The 19144-nt window shown below is 48.5% G+C and overlaps 2 protein-coding genes across 4 annotated transcripts in view; one reads left to right on the forward strand and one right to left on the reverse strand.

Annotated features, from left to right (window-relative positions):
- Window positions 1-19144, forward strand: part of KYAT3 (kynurenine aminotransferase 3) — a 237203-nt gene that overhangs the window by 137768 nt on the left and 80291 nt on the right. The gene's annotated exons all lie outside the window — the stretch shown is intronic.
- LRRC8C (leucine rich repeat containing 8 VRAC subunit C) overlaps window positions 11651-19144 on the reverse strand; it is a 29037-nt gene continuing 21543 nt past the window's right edge. For both annotated transcript variants that reach the window (XM_069862818.1, XM_069862819.1), the window contains exon 3: window positions 11651-17619. In XM_069862818.1, the coding sequence (XP_069718919.1) occupies window positions 15349-17619 (2271 nt within the window). In that variant the 3' untranslated portion in view covers window positions 11651-15348. The remainder of the gene's footprint in view (window positions 17620-19144) is intronic.

Genomic DNA, 19144 nt, shown 5'->3' on the forward strand with positions numbered 1-19144 from the left:
TTACAAGGAATTTCTGCTTATATCCTCATACATACTTCGGACCATCTGTGTAAAGCTTCAAATGACTAGTTCAAAACATCATAAAACCATGTTATTTTACTTAAAACATAAATTTAGCAGGCTCTGATCTGAGAACTCAGCAAAATGCTAACAGGTTTGTTGTGCTTTCCAGTTTTGCTCATCTTTTTATGAGAAAGTCTCGGCTTAGTGGGCCTTGGAGTCTTCCCCCACCCCTGTGACTCATGAGCCCCTGCACGTGTGACGCGTTGCTGCAGTCCCGGATCCACACGTGCTTGTTAATGCCCCCCCTCCTCACCCCAGGGTGTGATCTGATGGGTGTTTGAGTCAGCAGAAGCATGACAGCACTTCATTATTTCATAGCGACACCTCTAGACAGAGATCAGTACGTTGCCACAGCTTTAACCCTGTTTGCAGTGGGTTTTGGTGCTTTTTGCCATTTTCCCATTATCCATATGTTTGCACTCCAAACTTCCAGCTCCGTACCCTCACTGCGCATTTGGCCAGCAGCCTGGATACATGTGAAATCAGCTTTGTGATCGTCTCCTTCCCAGTTCCCAGAATTTTGGAAAGCTTCTGGTACCTGCCTGATTTCCAAAAGTCACTTTGTGGTGATGCTGACCTGGAGGCAACTGACAGCTCTATATCTGTGGGCTTTCCTATATCAAATTTCTCTCCCTTGTTTCCAAATTTCTGGGAAAAAACCCCTCTTTCTGTGCTGTTACTCTCAAAGCCCATTTTTTTTCTTAGATTTTCCCCACTCAGAACAGCTTGTCTTACCTGTGCTTACAGCAGAATTAGTTCTGCACAACTGAATACCTGGTGTTGAACTCACCTTTAAATTCCCCTTGTGCGTTTGTGCTTTGTCCTCGTGCTGTCAACAAATACTTCTCACTTTTGTCTTCAAAACCAGCCATGTAGAACTTGGCTGCGAGTGCTTCTCTGGAAGAGAAATTCGAGTTAGTTATCCTAGCCCCAGGAACACGTTCTTTTTCCTTGAGGCCACTCTTGCAGCACAACTGGAATGAGTACAAATTGCAAAGGAGAAATGTTTACTTCATCTATTACTGCAAAGATACTTCAAAGATGATGAGGCTTTGGAAGTCGTAGCCTGAGAAGAGTTTACTGTTCTCTGATCTGGGTCAGGGCTCCATGCAAATCACGCTGATGAGTTGCGTATAGCCATCCACAGAGCACGTGGGAAGGGATTTCTGCAGTCATTTGACCCTTCAATTAATGGGTCAGATTCTCAGGCAGGCAAAACTCCCACTGAAAGGCAGGAATGAGGTTTGCAATCCAGCCTAAATCCTACCAGCATTGCTGGGTGGAGTGAAACAAACTGTGCAGCCGGGAAGGGAAGAGGTGCCAGGAGGCCACGCTGCCGGCTCACCCCTGGAAACAGACCCTGCAGGAACAGTCACCAGGCATAGCGGGCACCAAACGTCTGCAGAAAGCACCCAGGTGTTGTGCGAGGTGGATATACCTGGTGGAGAGGGCAGTGCTGGCACTCAGCAACCCCCCCACCTCAGTACCTGCACAGCTCACCTTGCTCACAGCCTGCTCCAGCAACAGAGCCCCTCATAGCTTGCTCCAGCACAGGGGAAACTCCAGCTTCAGCTTCATCTTGGGGTCAGTCCCTGTTATTGCCAGGGAGAGCGCAGCAGAGAGCCCTGTTCATCACAGCAGGCAATGCTCTGGACCTTTAAAGGTCACCCTGGCACTCCAGGACCATCCCTGCTGTGCCAAGGGCTCACAGCCCATCCCAGCACATCCTTTCTCCAGCTACAGGCACCTGGCATGGAGGAGGGGCTCCCTGCTCCCAAGCCTGCAGCTTTTGGGTGCTTTGCTGGCCCCCAACGCGCTATTCCTCAGGGTCAGGGGTGTTCCATCTCCCTCTCAACAGCTTCAAGTATTCCCAACAATCCTCTTTTTGATGTAGTCCATGGGGAGACTTGCAAGCCGCTGCTTCTGTGAGCTCAGTCCCTGTGTCCCGTCACAGCATCCATCCTGCACCAGGGCAGCTGCTGGCTGGTCAAGATGATCCTTCACGTTTTTAAGCTCCCCACATTTCCAAGGGAAGGACGAGCCTGGAGGAGCCTGTTCCACACACCTATCCACGCTGGGGTTCCCATTAATAATTACCCAGTCTGTCAGCCAGGCTTGTGGCGTTGTCTTACCTACAGGATATCTCTGAGCCTTTCTTGCTTCTCTCTGGTTTTAATGTGATGCCGCACGCAGGCTCTGCTGTGAACAAGCGAGACTGCATGTTCAAACTTCGGTAGAAACCACTGACAGCAATATTTTATGATTCAAGGGTATTTATAATTCAGGAGGAGGCTTTCAAAGCACATACATATGTTCAGACATTCCCCTTTTACTTTGATTTAATGTTTTGCCTGCTTTTCAGAGAAAGTAGCAGCTCACACACCTGAGCCATCATCATTTATAAGGAACTGAAAACCTGGAAATATTTGCATTTGTTTTGTTTTCTCTACTTGCCTGTTTCTCAAGTTACATCCAAGGAGTCTGTTTGAAATCCTTTCTTTATTCTTTAAGGACTCCTGCCATCTCTTTTCTGCTCCTTCTGCGTTATCTGTATCTGCTTGTTGATGCCTAGAGTCCAGCTCTGCCCATCTCTCTTGATAGCCCAAAGTCACTGCAAAACAGGTCTGACTTCTGTTCTTTAATCACATTAAAAGCATCTGCTCTTTCTTTGCACACGTGGAACCGCACAGCGCTGGCGATTCTAGCCTTCCTTTTTCCTATGCTTTGGCTAATAAATAGTTGCCGTAGTGCACCTGAAAAGCCCCCATTCCCCTCCAGGCCTCGTTCTCTGGCGCTTACGGACAACTCCTGTTAGCCTCCCCTTTCTTCTCACATGCAAGCATGGTTCTGCTTGGTCAGTTTCTGCAAGTGAAAGTAAATTAATCTTCCAGTAGCCTGGCAGATTTCATTATCAGGAAACGTCTGTGGCCGCTCACAGGGATCAGCGACACAGCTGCACCAGGGTCCTGGTGGCAGCTCCCGTACCACCGCAGGAGAGTCCGACGTGCTTTGCCATCGTGTCACCAAGCATCGCGACCACAGAGCCTTCCCAACAGCGTCTGCTCTGTGTCCACCTACAGCCTTCAGAGGAGAAAGAAAATTCCAATTGATAGTCACCAATTTTTCTCCACGCTACTTTCCAGTTTCTTGGACCCTCTCTGTTTTCAGACCCACATGTGCTGAAGTAATTTACCATCATGTCTAGATTTTGCATCACAATGAACCCCATTAATGCTTGGATTTCTTCTCCCATGGAGCTGCTGCTGCATCTGCTGATGTCTTGCCAGTTATTTTTCTCATCTATTTCCTTTCAAATCTGAATTGAATTAGCGAGCATACACAATGAGGCACAGTAGGAGGAAAAGAAGCAGATAAAAAGCTGACACAGACCAGATGCCTCCTCCAGCCAGTGCAACACCAGTGCAGAGCGTGGGTAAACGTCAGGTAGATGAGAGAAACCAGGACACAGGCAAACAACTCGCCAGGATTTGATCATCAGCTACTTACATAGAGGGGGTGAAAATTTCCTGCCCTCGGGGCATCAGCATTTTTCTGAGCTTCCCAAGCATTGTGCAGTTCAAGGAATACATTGAGAAGGAGCTCATTTGCATGAGAAAAATTATGAATAGTGTGGGAACCAGCGGTTGAAGAAAACCAGCAGACAAGACCATCCTAAGGGAGCGCAGAACATGAATAACAACAAAAAACAACCATATACAATCAGCCTCCCGTCACCCCCTCACTGGGATACTCTGCCCAGCTTCGGGACTGCTTATTCTCAGCTATAGGCATCTTCATTAATTAGTGCCCATCAGCACTGCAGCACGTGCAGACTCAAAGCATCTAGAACCCAGTAGATGTTAACACTCCCCATCAGCGGCACTGCAAGCTTATGCCTGTATCCTCCATTGTTTTCTAACTGTATCCTGCATTGCTTGCTCTGACTTCCTAAAGAAAAATCAAATTAACATCTAAGCTCATATATAAACCTGCAGCCTAGAGAAAAGAAGGCTGTGGGGAGACCTTAAAGCAGCTTCCAATCCTGAAAGGGGCTCCAGGAAAGCTTTGGAGGGGCTCTTGACCAGGGAGCGCAAGGACAGGCAAAGAGGATTTTAGCTATGATTTATAATCTAGGCAGCAATGCAAGGCTGTGGGAAGGAGCCTGGGAGAGGGAGGCAGGTCCCACAGACAGGGGGAAAAGGGCTTCAGCAGGAGGGATGGGGGTATCCTACCGCAGAGCAGGATTAAGACTCTGAACCCATCCTGAGAGCACAGCTACCTGCTCCACAAAAGAAAGACCCAAACACTCACCAGCTACAACGGGTCCCATCTGCATTAATTCCATGTGGGGCAAAGAGGTTGGTGCCCACCTGCAGTGAAGCCTTTTAAGCACAGCACCAATCCTAGCTCAACACCCTACACCTGCCCCTCTGGCTTTCTGATTCACCCTGCAGCAACCCAGCTGGCCCTACTGCTCCCTCCAAGCAGGGTCACGGCCCTCAGCACCTTTGGTGCAAATCCCCTCGTTCTTTGTAAGCTTTTTAATTGTTTAATACATGGGAAGGAAGATGTGCCAAACTCGCATGCACAGTAGAAACATTGCTCATATTCCTTCTGGCTTCTAAGGTTTGAAGTCCTGCAAACATCTCAAATATATCATAGAATCATCAGGTTGGAAAAGACCTCTGAGATCATCGAGTCCAACCATACCTGTCTGCCACTAAACTATACCCTTCAGTACCTCATCTACCTGCCTTTTAAACACCTGTAGGGATGGGGACCCAACAACCTCCCTAGGCAGCCTCTGCCAGTCCATATGTAAATATGCAAATAAATAAACACACGTCTCCTCTCAGGTCCCATTTCCCTGAGCTGTGTGCACAGGTGCCCTCAAACCCTTAAAAACATCACTGAGGGCATTGGGGAATGAATGTCAAGAGGAACATAGTGTCCCTCCACCAATCCCCTGCATCTTCCTCTTTGCAGCCTTGTTCAGAGACACCTTGAAATGGTTCGTAGGCTTCTGTGAATGCAGATGTTCATCGCAAAAATCTTCTTCCCCAAGCAGAGCTCGAGGGCTTCCCCAAGCCTTCCTCAAGGGCTCCACTGACCAAGGAGGAAAGGGATTTGCACTTTTTAAAGACCTCTTCCTTTATTTAGGTCCTTGAATCTCTATTAAAGTGACTTGAAATAATCTCAGAAGAACTGGGAGCAACGCCTTCTAACGACAAGAGAGAAGGCATGAACGATTTGCTCCCAGAGTTGTTGTTTGTGTTTATTTTTCAGCTCTCCCAGTTCCCTGTCTCCCTTGATGGGCTCCCGGGGTGAGCTGATCCCACAGTCAGAGGCTTGTTGAAGAGGTGAAAACATCAGATTTTTAATATAAGTGGTTTTCTCACTTCTGTTTGCCAGAGATTTTATTAAGTGTTAGGAAAATAAGCAAATTAAACCTCCCACTGGTTGCATTATAAATAGATCAGGCACTTGAACCCCTCCAGTTATTTGCAATTCGTTTCACGAAAAATAAGCTGACTTTCCGTCCTGATGTTCTTCCTGCAGAGTAAAGGAGGAGGAAGGTACAGCCCTTCAGTCCTGATTTGTAGTTTTCTCCTTCGATACACCTCCTGCCTCCCCTGCGAGCCTCTTCTGGCAGCTGGTAGAGACCCTTCCTCTCTGTGCACAAAGAGTTGTGCAACATGCGAGGTCTGCAGCACCTTCTGGAGGAGAATCCCCGCCCTGGCCAGCACCTCCTCCAGCAGCCACCTGTGTCCCTGCTCCCTCTGAGCATCTTCTCATCCCTGTGCCAACCCAGCCCCAGCTGAGCCCAGCCGCCTACAAACAGCGTCCCAGGGGCTTTGCAGGAGGCTTTTCTTTCCAGCTCAGCAGAGGAAAGACGATGCTTTCACTGCCCGCCGGCTCTCCCATCGTCCCACAGGGAGGTGAAAGGAAGCCACTGTTTATTAACAGAGGATCCAAATGGGAAAGAGCCACAGAAAGCAAACCGGAGTGAGGCGTGAATGCACCACGATAACCCTGCCTGAAAAACTTCGTTTGGAAAAAAGAAGCCAAAGTAAGAAAGAGAACTGTGTGAGCAGCACTGAGAAACTCTCAGAGAAGCACAATTTTTTCCTCATCTGACTTGATAGCTGTTCACTTTTGCGTTACCACCCTGTGAATCCAGCACACGCGTTCAGGTGATGTGATAAGGGCTGCTTTCATGGCATCGTTTCTTTGGCCGCTCTGCTTCCGTGAGCATTTGAACGCTCCAGCTCATAGGAGGGTTTCCTGCCTAGCCAAGGTACTTTGCTTTTTACCAGCAGCAAAAATCTCCCTTTCCCCCTCTTGAGGAAGACCCTTGAGCAGCCGAGGAGGCAGCGAGGTCAGCGAGCCCCGTGAGGGTCTCGCTCCAAACCCTCTGGCTTTGCCTGTGGCCGTGCCCACACCCAGAGGTGGGTGGCAGGAGACACTGGGCATCGGAGGAGCCAGAAATACAGTTAGGGAGAGGAAGTCCAAAAATAGCCGAGCTTTTCCTGTAAGTCTGAGTTATTTAGTTAATTCGTTGTTGTTGTTTTTGGTTTAGGGACTTCTTGGTTTTTTTCCACGCAATGACAGGGGAACCAGGAAAGGGAGACGCTTTGGGAAACAGGCAGGGGAATAAAAAGCCTTTCAAAGCAAAGAGAGGGTAAAAAGAGTAGGATTTAAGAGGAGCTATGTCAAGGATAGACCTTCCCCTACATACCTGTCAGACTTTAAATATGAAGAAAGAACAGAAACTGAGGACAGCCGGAGAACCTGCTGTCTTTAAGCTGAAAGAGGGGAGACTGAGATGAGATCTCAGGAAGAAATGTTTTCCTGTGAGGGTGGGGAGGCCCTGGCCCAGGCTGCCCAGAGAAGTCCTGGCTGCTTGGGATTGAGCATCACGTTGTAGCTACTGTTCACCTTCCACCTCCAGCCAAAGGACACGGGAAGGAGCTGAAGGAGGAGGGAGCAGCCTGTGCCACCCGAGGAAGCTAAGGGACCACCGAACGTCCTGACCCTGGATCCTACTGATGGGCTTATTGTGCAATTATTCCTCCTCTTGTAATCCTTCTTTGAAATATCCTGAGCCAATGACCCAGACAAGTCCCTGGCAGGACTGAGCGCACTGCAGCAGTTGGAGGAGAGCTCTCAGTGACTCTGGGACCTACTCCAACTGCCCTCACCTGCCCTCTACCGCAGGCCTGGGGTTTTAAGGCTTGTGCCCACTGTGGTGAGACGATGCCCAGGGACGCCCCGTGCCCTGTGCTCCAGCCTTGGGGATGCCGAGACCACCGGAGGGGAGACTGGTGTTGGGAAACTCCCCTTTCAAGTCATCTGCTGGCCTCCTAAAGGAACCTGTTTGGTTTTTTTTTTTTCTCAGTGAAAAAAAATAATGAATGTTTTGCAAGATCTGGGAGACAGAAACAATTGGGTCTGAAATCTGTACCTTCGGGGCAGCCGTGGTTTTCATATTTAGGTGTAACTTCCCTCAGAGAGCGCAGCTCAGCCTCCTGCACCCTTATGAATGAGGGCTCTTGAAGCATCCGGGACGGGAATCAGAGCTGCGAAGCTGGAAAAAAAAGGAAGTTTAAGTAAACACAGGGGTTTTTTTTCCCCTTAATGAAAGCCCCAAGTGTCCTAGTGGCAAAGCTGGTGCAGTGGGAGCCCCGCGCTGCTGTCTGGCCACGCGTGTGGGTGCTGCGGTCGCCCCCGTCCCACCTCCTCACCAGGGGAGAGGGGCCTGCGTGGCCTTGGGTGGCCGCGGGTGCTCCAGGGCACCCAAGGGAGCCGTCGCTGAGGCTGGCTCGCGGTGCAGGCTGAAAAGCAGCAGCAAAGGAGGCTTGTGTGATGGTGGCTGCTCCCTGCATTGCCATGGAAACACATCTGCTCCCTCCGCTTCCCTGCTCCCCGCCAAGGGAACAGCGGCAGCCCCACCAGCGTCAACACAGGCCCAAATCCCAACAAAACACCTTTTCACCGTCGCTCCGCAGGCCACAGCCCGCTCGTCACTCACTTCTCTACAAAGAGTTCGCCTCGCGCCTGCTGCCCTGCTCGCGGAAGGGCCACATCGAGTCATGGAACGGTCGGGTCTTGAATTTGAGCCTGAGAGGCTCTTGCTCAACACGCACAGCGCAGATCTAAAGAAGTGTGACCAGCAGGGTGAAGGAGGGGATTCTGCTTCTCTACTCCACTCTTGTGAGGCCCCACCTGGAGTCCTGCATCCAGCTCCGGAGCCCTCAGCACAGGGGGGACACGGAGCTGTTGGAGCGAGGCCAGAGGAGGCCACGGAGATGATCCGAGGGCTGGAGAACCTCTGCTATGAGGACAGGCTGAGAGAGTTGGGGTTGTTCAGCCTGGAGAAGGCTCCAGGGAGACCTCAGAGCAGCTTCTAGTGCTGAAAGGGGCTCCAGGAAAGCTGGGGAGGGGCTCTGGATCAGGGAGTGCAGGGATAGGATGAGGGGAATGGCTTTTAGCTGAAAGAGATGAGATCTTACAGAGAAATGTTTCCCTGTGAGGGTGGGGAGGCCCTGGCCCAGGCTGCCCAGAGCAGGGGTGGTTGCCCCATCCCTGGAGGGGTTCAAGGCCAGGCTGGATGGGGCTTGGAGCCCCTGATCCAGTGGGAGGTGTCCCTGCCCAGGGCAGGGGTGGCACTGGGTGGGCTTTGAGGTCCCTTCCCACCCAAACCACGCCATGGCTCTATTCTATGACTCTAAGATCCTGCCTGTATTTGCTTCTGGCCTTCGGCTTCCTAACGCTGTGCAGGGGATTACTTTGCTCAGTGGTTCTATTTGCAGCTTGTTCTGGACTTGTGAAAAATCCATTTACCTTCTAGCTGCAGCCAGCATCTTGTTCTTCAGGGTAACCCTGTGACTGTACTGAAGCTCTGTGCTCCTTTATTTGCTTTCTCCTCTCTGCTCACAGCAAGGAAACAGGATGGCCCAGCTTTGCCAAGATATTTTACTAAATAAATAGCACTGCAGGCAGCCTCCACAAGCCAGGCTCCCAGTGCCGCACGACCCCAGCTGGCAGGAGGCAAGGGTTACATTTAAATTCAATTTTAATTCAGCGAAACATCAGCACTTATTTACCACAGTCCATAAAATACATGAGACAAAGTACCTCCGACAGATGGATTAGTAGCCCTCTTAGTCCAGCAATGCAAAAGCACAGCAGATCGAGTCAGCGCATGTTCTGCAGCATCACACCGGGCTGCCAGCAGCACATGCACGAGCAAGAAACTCCTCGCAGAAACCTCTGAGCCTCTCAGTGCATCTGGCAGTCCGAACGTCCTTTGCCACGTCTGTTGTGTTCCTGGGGACCTTCCAGCTGCCCAGAGTAGCTGAGGGTCTGACTTCGTTGTGTGTGGCACGGTAAGGGGACACAAATACTCATGTCATAGAATTATAGAATCATGGGATGGTTTGGGTTGGAAGGGACCTCAAAGCCCATCCAGTCCCACCCCTGCCATGGGCAGGGACACCTCCCACTGGATCAGGGGCTCCAAGCCCCATCCAACCCGGCCTTGAACCCCTCCATGGTGTCCCATTTGGCCTGTTGATATCCAAATTCTTTTGAAGGAAGCACCATCTGGCCACCACTGTCCTCAACACCCATGCTGAAACATGCACCCTGGAAACATGCACCTGGCCACGGTTATAGCTGGGAATTTCACCCCGGCCAAGAGCTGCTAAACCCCACTGTCCATGGCGGTTGCACTCCTCGTGCTTATTGCATTTGTATTCTTACTGGAAGCACAACATCTGCACATGCTTGGGCCCCCTCTGATCTGGGAGAGGTGGAAGAACCCTTGCTCTGAAAGCCAGCACCATCTGAGGCCTGTCCGCCTGCAGACGGCCACGTGTGAGGACCCACCACAGCCCCACCAGCAGCCACAAGCAGCCTCAGGGCTTACCTGCCGGAGACAGAGCCATCAGCCACAGCCCAGAAACAACACAGACTATTTAGGGGTTTAAGGGACTGGTGGATGAAGTGCTGAGGGACATGGGTTAGTGATTGATGGGAATGGTTGGACTCGATGATCCGATGGGTCTTTTCCAACCTGGTTATTCCATGATTCTATGATTCTATAAGACAGTGATAAAAAAACCCACAGCCTTTCTGCCAGTACAAGCTCCATCAAACATGTGCCTGGAGCCAGAGAACTGGAATAAGGTCCTCTCGCTGGTCTGGGCTTCCTTCTGTTGAAGCTTTGGGGCCATTGCCATCCACCCTCCTGATCCCCGTCGAGATGGGGCATGTCCAGCCCAGGTCTGTCCTCTACACCCAGTGCTACAAACAGGAGTGAGATGAAGGGCAGGAGGCGTGATGGGAAGCTGGGATCTGCGCCTGGGTGGAGATGGACCTGCCTGGACCTGCCATGCTGAGCCGCCGTGCCAGCGGGACTCCAGCTGCCCGGCCGTGCCCTGGCGCTGCCCCAGAGGGGAGGAGGCCACAGGGCTCGTCCCTGCCCTCCCATCAGCCCTGCTCCAGCTCTGCTCTCCTGCAGAAGCCCCCGGGGGCTGCGCTTGCCTGCGCTTGCTGCTCATGGGGATGGAGGTGACAGTGGGGAGGACCCACAGCCTTGGCACGAGGGGTGTTTCTGAGGCAATCACAGATGAGAAAAAAAAGAGAAATGGGAACCTTTTCTACTTCATTTAAATCTTCAGGGCTTCATCTGTGCTCCAAAGCTGAAAAGAGAATAGATGTGTCATATGTCATGCCCAAGGTGGTTTCACCTTTGCCGTTGTTCCCATCCCGCTGGGTGCAGCCACGGGACTGTATCTCCTGTGGAGCCAGTGGGAAGGAGCAGGGCTGTGAGGAGCAGAACTGCTTTCTCAAGCTTTCCGTATCTTCACAGGGAACAGCCTGGAGGTTAAGAGCAGGTGCTGTCACCCAGGCTTCCTCTACTCCTCTGCGAGGCTCCAGGCCTTATCCAGAGGCAAAGCCGACTCCAGCTGCTGGGCTTGCCGCTCTTCTCCTCTCCCTGGGAGCACAAGGACCAGAGAGCAGCATTTCTTGCTCCACCGCTGCACAAGATCGCCTTGGTATAAAAAGTAAAACACATTACTGCTTCCAACTTAAGGATCCAGGGAAGCGAGGAAGATGCCCCATGCTAACTGCACGCAGCACGAGCCCATCGCCTCCGGCTGGGAGATTTCTCAGGTGTTAGGTTGGATGCAAGAGCTAAGAGCATCACTGCCCCTCGCAGCGCAGGCAGCCAATGGGGAGGCAGCAGCCCTTGAGCCCCTGGCCGTGCAGGAGCCCAGCATCCCCACACCCCCAGGGACGGAGCGATGGAGCAATGGAGCTGCTCCCACCGGGACGGCTTCTCCACTGGCAATCGAGCTGGTGACCAGAGCCAGGGGATGCAGGGAGGCGCGCAGGAAGCGAAATCAGGCGCCTATAAATCCTGTCAAGCCTAATGATGTTTTTGCAAGCAGAGTTTCCTGCCTTCCCTCCCAAGGGACCGAACCCAAAGATGGTTATGTCTGATCTTTAGGTAACCCAGAAACAACGTGTTTCCCAAACAAACAACCACATTGCAGTCTGACAGCGTTCATTACTATGAAAGAGTATTTTATTTCCATTTTCTCTGGGCGTACTTATATCAATGTAACACTAAGCAGGTCTGTTATATTAAGGTTCTTGCTACAGAATTAAGAAGTTTGTCCGTTTGGTTAAATCTCAACATTTTTTCTTGGCATTCCTTAAGGACTCATCATCACTTAAGCACAGGAATTAGTGAAAGTGCCAGAAATGTGCTATGAGCCTTGGAGCAGGTGCTTTTCCAACCAGAATTTGCCATAGCTGTTGGGCTGGCAAGAGGCAGGAGGTCAGCACAAACCTCTCCATCCTTAATTTGACAAAGGGGGAGACGCACAACTCCAGGTTTTGATCACAAAGCAGATTTGCTTTTCAGGCTTAAGGTACTATTAAGCTTTGATGCTTTCTTTGTCATCTCCACTTCCATTACCATGGAAGATGCATCTTATTTTTGAGCTATGATGCAAAATGCCTTGCCTATATCCCGGAATTTCTTACTTGTTAGGCACCTGCTTCAAGTCGGTAGTGATATAAACTCATACAAACAAAGTATTATCCACAAACTATCCATCCACTCCAAGTCAGATACTACGGGTCGCAGGGGTCTTGTATGCATTGCAGGAGAACATACGCACGAGCAGTACAGGAATCCCTGGGTAAATATGGCACTTGTACAGATTTTCCTGGATGTCATACAGAGTTAGGAAACAATCTTCCCTTAGCCGATGCATTTCTAAAACACTGTAATAAGGTTTGGGGCAATACACCCCGCAGACTAGCCAGTTAGAAGTTTAGAAAAGTCAGCAGTGCGGCTACCTGAGTTTGTTCCATTAAGTTGAAACAATTAACAGTAATGTGGTATCGTATCATTCGCTGCAGCCTGAGGGTTGCCGACCCTCAAGAGCCGTGCCACTAACCCTGCTATAGATAAACCAGCACAGCTCCCCGGGCACGGGCTCGGCAAGATGATACCTGACCCAGCCGCTCAGCACCTCCAAAGTGACTTATCCCACCTTCTCCTCGCCCAGAGCCTGGCTGCAGAGTCCTTGCTCCCTGCTGCTCGCACCTCGGTGTCCATCAGATCCTTTGGAGAGCTGATCCAGCAGAAAAATGCGTCCCTTTTTTTTACCAGCTTAGTGTTTCACTGGCTTAGAAAGTTGATTTGTCCTGCAGAAGGATGGGACCAGCACCAGATCAGTACAGGTACAAGAGAAGCAGCTGGAACGTGTCAGCAGGAATGGTGAGCGTGGGAGGAGGAGGAGGAGGGAGCTGCTGTTAGATTGACTGAGCTGTCTCAGCAGGCCAAACCCTTGGAGAAGATAGAGTTATTAGAACAAAAGTGCTCCGATCGGTATGGTTTATTCCTATCCAGGCAAATAAAGAGACACCAGCACAAGGCACTTCATCCTCATGTAACTGTGTCCTCATGAGGGGTTGCACTGGTACCATCGGTAACAAACCAACCTCCGTATCCCCTAAGTGACGTAGTTACAAAACCGGCGTGGAACGAGGCTCCAGCCTTCGCTTATGAGGTGTGCAGAACTTCCATTCAGAAAACAGGGCGCAAGCTACACATGAAACAGCATTAGACACAAAATAAATTAGGGATTCGGAACAGTACATCTAGGAATAGAAAGATCTTTTTAAAAAAAGTAATCCCGTATTTCAAATGTAAGTAAGAGAACTGTACAGCTCCACCAACTACTTGGACATTTTAAACAGTTTACATTCATCAGGGACAACAGCACTTTGGTTTACATAATTAGGTTAATATGAGCGATGAAACATTCCCTCACATTACATCCAAGTGAGATACATTTAGAATATATAACTGCCAAGCTGTTCCGTAAGAGCATTCCGTACACGAGTGAGGGGAGCTCTCACCACAGCTACACCAGCTGTAGGTCTTTAAAAGAACGAAAACCAACGCCTTTAAGCAAGCTTGCTTTGATTCCTTCATGCTTGACCCACTTCTGATTAATCACATGGATCTTCCCCAGAATGTAGCCAAGCGCGAAATATGAGTCTGCCTCGGCGCTGTGCGAGCCCACATACCGGACTGCAGAGCACACCCTGGATTAATGAGGAAATTCCCATTATGCCTTTGTTCCAAGCTCAAATTCAGCTTAACTGTAGCTCGAGACACGCAACGGCAGTTAGAAAACACTTCAGAACAACTGACCTGACAATTATAAACCAACTCTTTTACATAACTTTAAACACTCAGCAACTCGAGCTCTGCAATTTATGAACCACTGCCTCCTAGAGAAGTACTTAGTCCTAGATATCCCTAGGAAGCACTTATCCAGTGCCTGCATCCGACTCAAATAGGTGTTCTTGGATAGGATGAAGAGATCTCCCAGCAAAATTAGCTAGCGAGCAGCACTTGAGTTACCATACCTGCCAAACTTGCCTAAAGGAAAGCAAACGGCTGGATTAAACAAACAGCTGAACACGGCTTCAGAAGATAAAGTTCTCAACCTGATGCATAATCATTACAGATTATTACGTTGCTTTAAAAAGCAGACTTCTAACAGTATGATCTCCAAAGTAATTATCAGCTGGGAGATGAAAACCTAGCCTTCACCGGTGTCCTCTGGTAGGCCGAGCCTTCTGAGAAGCTCATGTATTCATTTAAGCTCATTTTCGTATATCTGCAAATATTCCTGCGCTGAGCTTGGTTCTGCGATACCTGAGCTCAATGCAGGAGCATATTTGATGCTGCTTCCTCGTCAGAAACTTTACAAACTAAACATGACTGCAGTTTTTCTGGGTCCCATTCCTGCCAGGAGCCAAGCACCCCTGTAGGGTGTGGAGTCAGGAGAGCAGAGGACACCTTCTCCCTTGCAGGACAGGGTGTTCAGAGGAGGACGGGGATTTGTCAAGACAGCGTTTCATCTCCCCAGGTTGACATTTCCAAGACAGTGAACTCACTGCACCCCTTCCACTCAAGTCAGCAGAAAACAGGCAGCCACGTCCCATGGCACTGTTTGGGAAATCTTCAACATGAGTCACTTTGGTCCTGACTCCTCCACGAATGGTGACCTTTTTCTTCCTGCACCTGAGAGGACATCACCGTCAGTGCCACCTGCTCGGCACAATGCCAAAAGGCTCCGAGGAGCTCCACATGTTCCCTCAGACCCAATAAAACACATAAAGAACTTTTGTACTTGCTTTGACCATTTGAGAAAACCACATCATAAACAGAAAAGCAGAGTCAATCCAGGTTTGATCTTGGTGGATGTTGAAGACCTACTGCCACTGAAGAAAAGAGGAAACAAGGCATTCAACACCTCCAGCACCACCCGTTGAAGACATTGTCGTAAGGGGTTAACAATAACCAGGAAGACAATATAATCATCTATTACAAATTATGCAACCCAAAGCATACAACTTCAACGTTATTCCCCTGTTGGGATTAGGCAAAGGAAAATAAAAAATCAGCAGATAAAACCATTTACTTTTACCAGTAAAAATTAAGTTACAGCCACCCTTGTTCTCAGGGCAAAACAAACTTAAAAAATATCTTAAAACGGTGAAAAAATACAAGAACATTTTATTTAAAAATATATGTACTCCTTACTCCAAATCAGTTTGTACAGAAACGGTTTGTTTGAAAAAGGAAAAAGTAATGACAAAGTAAATGCATATTTGGAGTATGCACTTTGTACAGCGTATTTGGTAGGAGCATTATTTCTGTAAATCTGAGCACAAGGAACCGAGTTATTCGGCTTTCATTTTTTCCCTGACATCAGAGGGCAACGTTTCAAACAAGGTGTCCTCTACAATGAAACCAGTCCGCTTCAGAGACCGACATTCGCCGAGCTCCGGCGGGAGGATTTCAAAGTGATTGTCTTTAATATCCAAGTGGGAGAGGACCCCCAAATTACCGATTTTAGGCGAAAGGACCGACAAGTTATTTTGCCCAATTTTTAGGGTCTTAAGTTTTTTGCAGAAGTACAGTTCATCTGGCACACTCTCCACTTTGTTGCACGTGATGGAGAAGTACTGTAAACTCTGCAGAACTCCTATTTCAGGTGGGATAAAGCGAATGTCATTGTAAGACAAATCCAAATATCTGATTTTGTTGCATAGGAAAAGGTGGGATGGAAGAACCTCTATTTTGTTGTGGCTGAAGGAAAGCCGCTCGAGACTGGTGAGTTTCTTTATATGTTCTGGGATGTACGTGATGCTGTTGTACCACAGCTTTAGGATTGTCAGTTTTCGCAGGTGCTGAAAACTTACTATTTCTTCGATGGATTTGAGGTTGTTTTCCTTTAGATCCAATTCCTGAAGACAGACGAGGCTGAAGACCGCATGAGGTATGCGTTCTAAATCACAATGGACCAATTCCAGCTGTGTCAGGTTGACCATCTTCTTCAGGCTGTTGAGCATTACTAACTTAGTGCCATCGTTATGGATGCACAATTTTTGCAGGTGACTTGAAACATCGGCTGCAGATTGTGGGATTTTGGACAAATTACTTTTTATGTAAAGAACTTTAAGGCTTTTAAGCTCCCGAAAAGACTCCAGTGTAATGTTTTTGGAAATATCGTGACTCAGGGAGCCAATTAAATAGAGCTCTTCCAAATTTCTGAGGCCGTACATCCAGTGTGGAAGTTCCCTGATGTCATCAAACTTGACGCTCAAGATCTTGAGGTTCCGTTTCAGGAAATTCAACGCAGTGCTGTGGACCTTCACGGTGCACTGGTGCAATGAGAGCTCTTGGAGATTTTCCAACTGTGCAATGGTTGCTGGTATCATTACGTTATTAATTATTTCAAGTTTTAACGACTGCAGCTCAATAATTCCAAAAACCGTGTCTGGTAGTCCAGAGAGCATGAAAAGCTGTAGCTCCTTATGGTTATGGGAGTTCGTCTGTATCCTCTGTCGCAGTTTATCCTCAGTCCACTCGTTGTTCAGGTTCATCTGTTTCAGCTTATTTTCACTGACTTCCGACAGGAAGACAGCAAACCTCTTGGAATAGAGGGGATCGTACTGATCGATCATATGGAGCATAAAAGCAAAGTCATTCTTGACATCTGGGATATCATTAATTCCCGTCTCCTGCCGAACGTATTCAAAGGAATACTCTTTCAGTGAGCGGTAGAACAGCCAGTACAGGGTATAAAGGCATGTGAGGCCGTAGATGCTCACAAAGCACAGGTAGCAGTAGGAAAGTTTAGAGAACAGATGTGCCATCGTGTGATTACAGCAGAAATTCTTATATCCCGTCATGTCTTCAATGTCCACATTACAGTCTACTGTAAAATTAACTTCTGAGACAAGCGCCGTGTTGTAAGCAATAATAAAAAGGAACTTAATTACCTTAAGTACAGTCTGGCGAACGTACATGACGTAGAGTATATCACCCTCCTCGACGTGCAGCCTGAATTTCTTCACCTTTTCAAACAGCGCTTTGGCCTGTTCACCTTCCTTCTTATCTAATGCCCCAGGCGTTCCCTTGTCCACGACCAGCTTCTCAGGGATGGATTTTAAAGACTGGGTCTTGACCAAAGTGCCTTCAGTGGTTGTCTGGATAGTGTTAGACTTGTTTATGTTGTTCTTCCTGTTATCCTTCTCTTCAGAGTCTTCTCCTGACACTTCGGATAAGGCTCTCGTTGTCCAGGGGGAATCAAAACATTTCCCAAGGATTGAAATGAAGTGTTCGATTTTAGAGCTCGACCCAGGGAATTTGAACCAAAAGTTACTACACAGCATGAAGACCAGGGTGTGGATAAGGACGAGGTAAGGGAAGTACTTGGCGTACCAGTGCAGGGCACGCTCATAGCACACCTGGTTTATAAAGCTGTACTGCTGCAGGTCCAGGTCAGTCTTCAGTCCTTTCATTTCAACTGTATCTGGAGGGGTGGGTGGCTTGGCTGGAGGAAGAGAGGTCGTATCTGGGATTGCGTTAAACGCATTTGAACTATTATATTGGTTCTGGCAAGGCTGGATGCGCTTTGGAAGGCATATTATCTTGTCTTGCATGACCTGGAACACAAAAAAAGTTATCTTTTAAACTGATATACAGTGGTGGCAGCACCAATGGGTCACTGTCCTTGGAGCTCCTCCAGGCATTCCTCCCCAGACCCTGGCACTTGGCCACACAGGCTGGGCTATCATGATTATTATTATTATTCCCAACAAGACACATGTTCTACATGCCAAGAACTAGGTCCCCCCTGTCCATCTATGGTGAGCTTTCCATTTGAATAAGATGATGGTGAGATAATCCAGAACAAGGAAAAGTCTGGATAATGCTTCCAGGGAAGACCAGACACCTCCTGCATTGCTCTCGCTGGAGATAGACTGCTCTTGCCAGGTCACTTACCCTGGCTACGTGACATCCACAGACAGCTTCAGCTTGAAAGCAGCGTAACTGGATTCATGCGGCTGTAAACTCACTGTGATGTCTTATCACAGAAAACAGCTGACAAAGAGCTACTGTAGGCATATCTATGCTGGAACATTATTAATCTTCTGTCTTAACAAGGACAGATAGGGATAATGGAGAATTGGCATCATTTGTGTGCATGGACATCATTTTTATTCAGTTTCTCATACGTATACATAGAGTCCTCACACCACACACCTGGAAGGAGAAAGCAGCTCTGTCCTTCTGCCCACGAGTCTGTCCATAATTCAAAAACAATAAAGCAACTGTCTTAATTTGGGCTGGCCATCCACGCTGGCAAACTGAGGTCAGGGTGCATTTAGGGACCCATCGCCTTTGGTTTAACTCGAGATAACAGTCTGAGCTCAGCGCAAGGCTCCCAAGAGCCTGAATGTAAAATGCTAATCTGTGTGACAAACCAGGGAGCTCTGTTATGTGCCCTGGGTGACAACTCGGGATTAGCCCAGACTAAGAACATGCTTGTAGTGAAGAGGTGTCCTTTGACACGATGGTTGTTGAAAGCTCTAAACACAGGGTATGTGACAAGAGCTACCCAGATCAGACCCTCCTTGATGATCCACCCTGGTGCAGAGGGATGCTGAGTTAAGACCACGTGCATTTTGAACAACATCACTGCCATAAGTGTTGACACATCGAAACCTCCAGCAGTTGATCTTTGCCTGTAGAAGTACATTCCGATACATAGGAGAAATTTGGGACATAGTATGTGAAACCCTTGGCTGGTGAAAGTGAGCAAACTCTGATGAAATGACAGCTCTGCCTGTGTGTCCCTTTAGCTCCATTTCTAAGTCATGTCAAGAAACATGAGATCCATGTTTCAACAAGTATTATAACTTTCTATTTTTGCGGAGTGCATCCCAAACAGTACTTTCCATTGCTTTTCAGACTTCGGCTCTTCAGCTAAATGTAACAGTGAGTGACAGTAATGTCTACTGTTTACATGTGAGCATCCTCACAGATGCTTGGGAATGGAAGAGACATAATACAAGTTGTGGGTGACGTTAACAAAATAAGCACAGTCATTTCAAATCCCATTGAAGCATAAAACCAGAAAGAATATCAACATAAAGAAAAACAGAAATTACAAAAGTACATTTTCTA

The sequence above is a fragment of the Phaenicophaeus curvirostris genome, chromosome 8 (genome assembly GCF_032191515.1).
Source record: "Phaenicophaeus curvirostris isolate KB17595 chromosome 8, BPBGC_Pcur_1.0, whole genome shotgun sequence".
Taxonomy (NCBI): domain Eukaryota; kingdom Metazoa; phylum Chordata; class Aves; order Cuculiformes; family Cuculidae; genus Phaenicophaeus; species Phaenicophaeus curvirostris.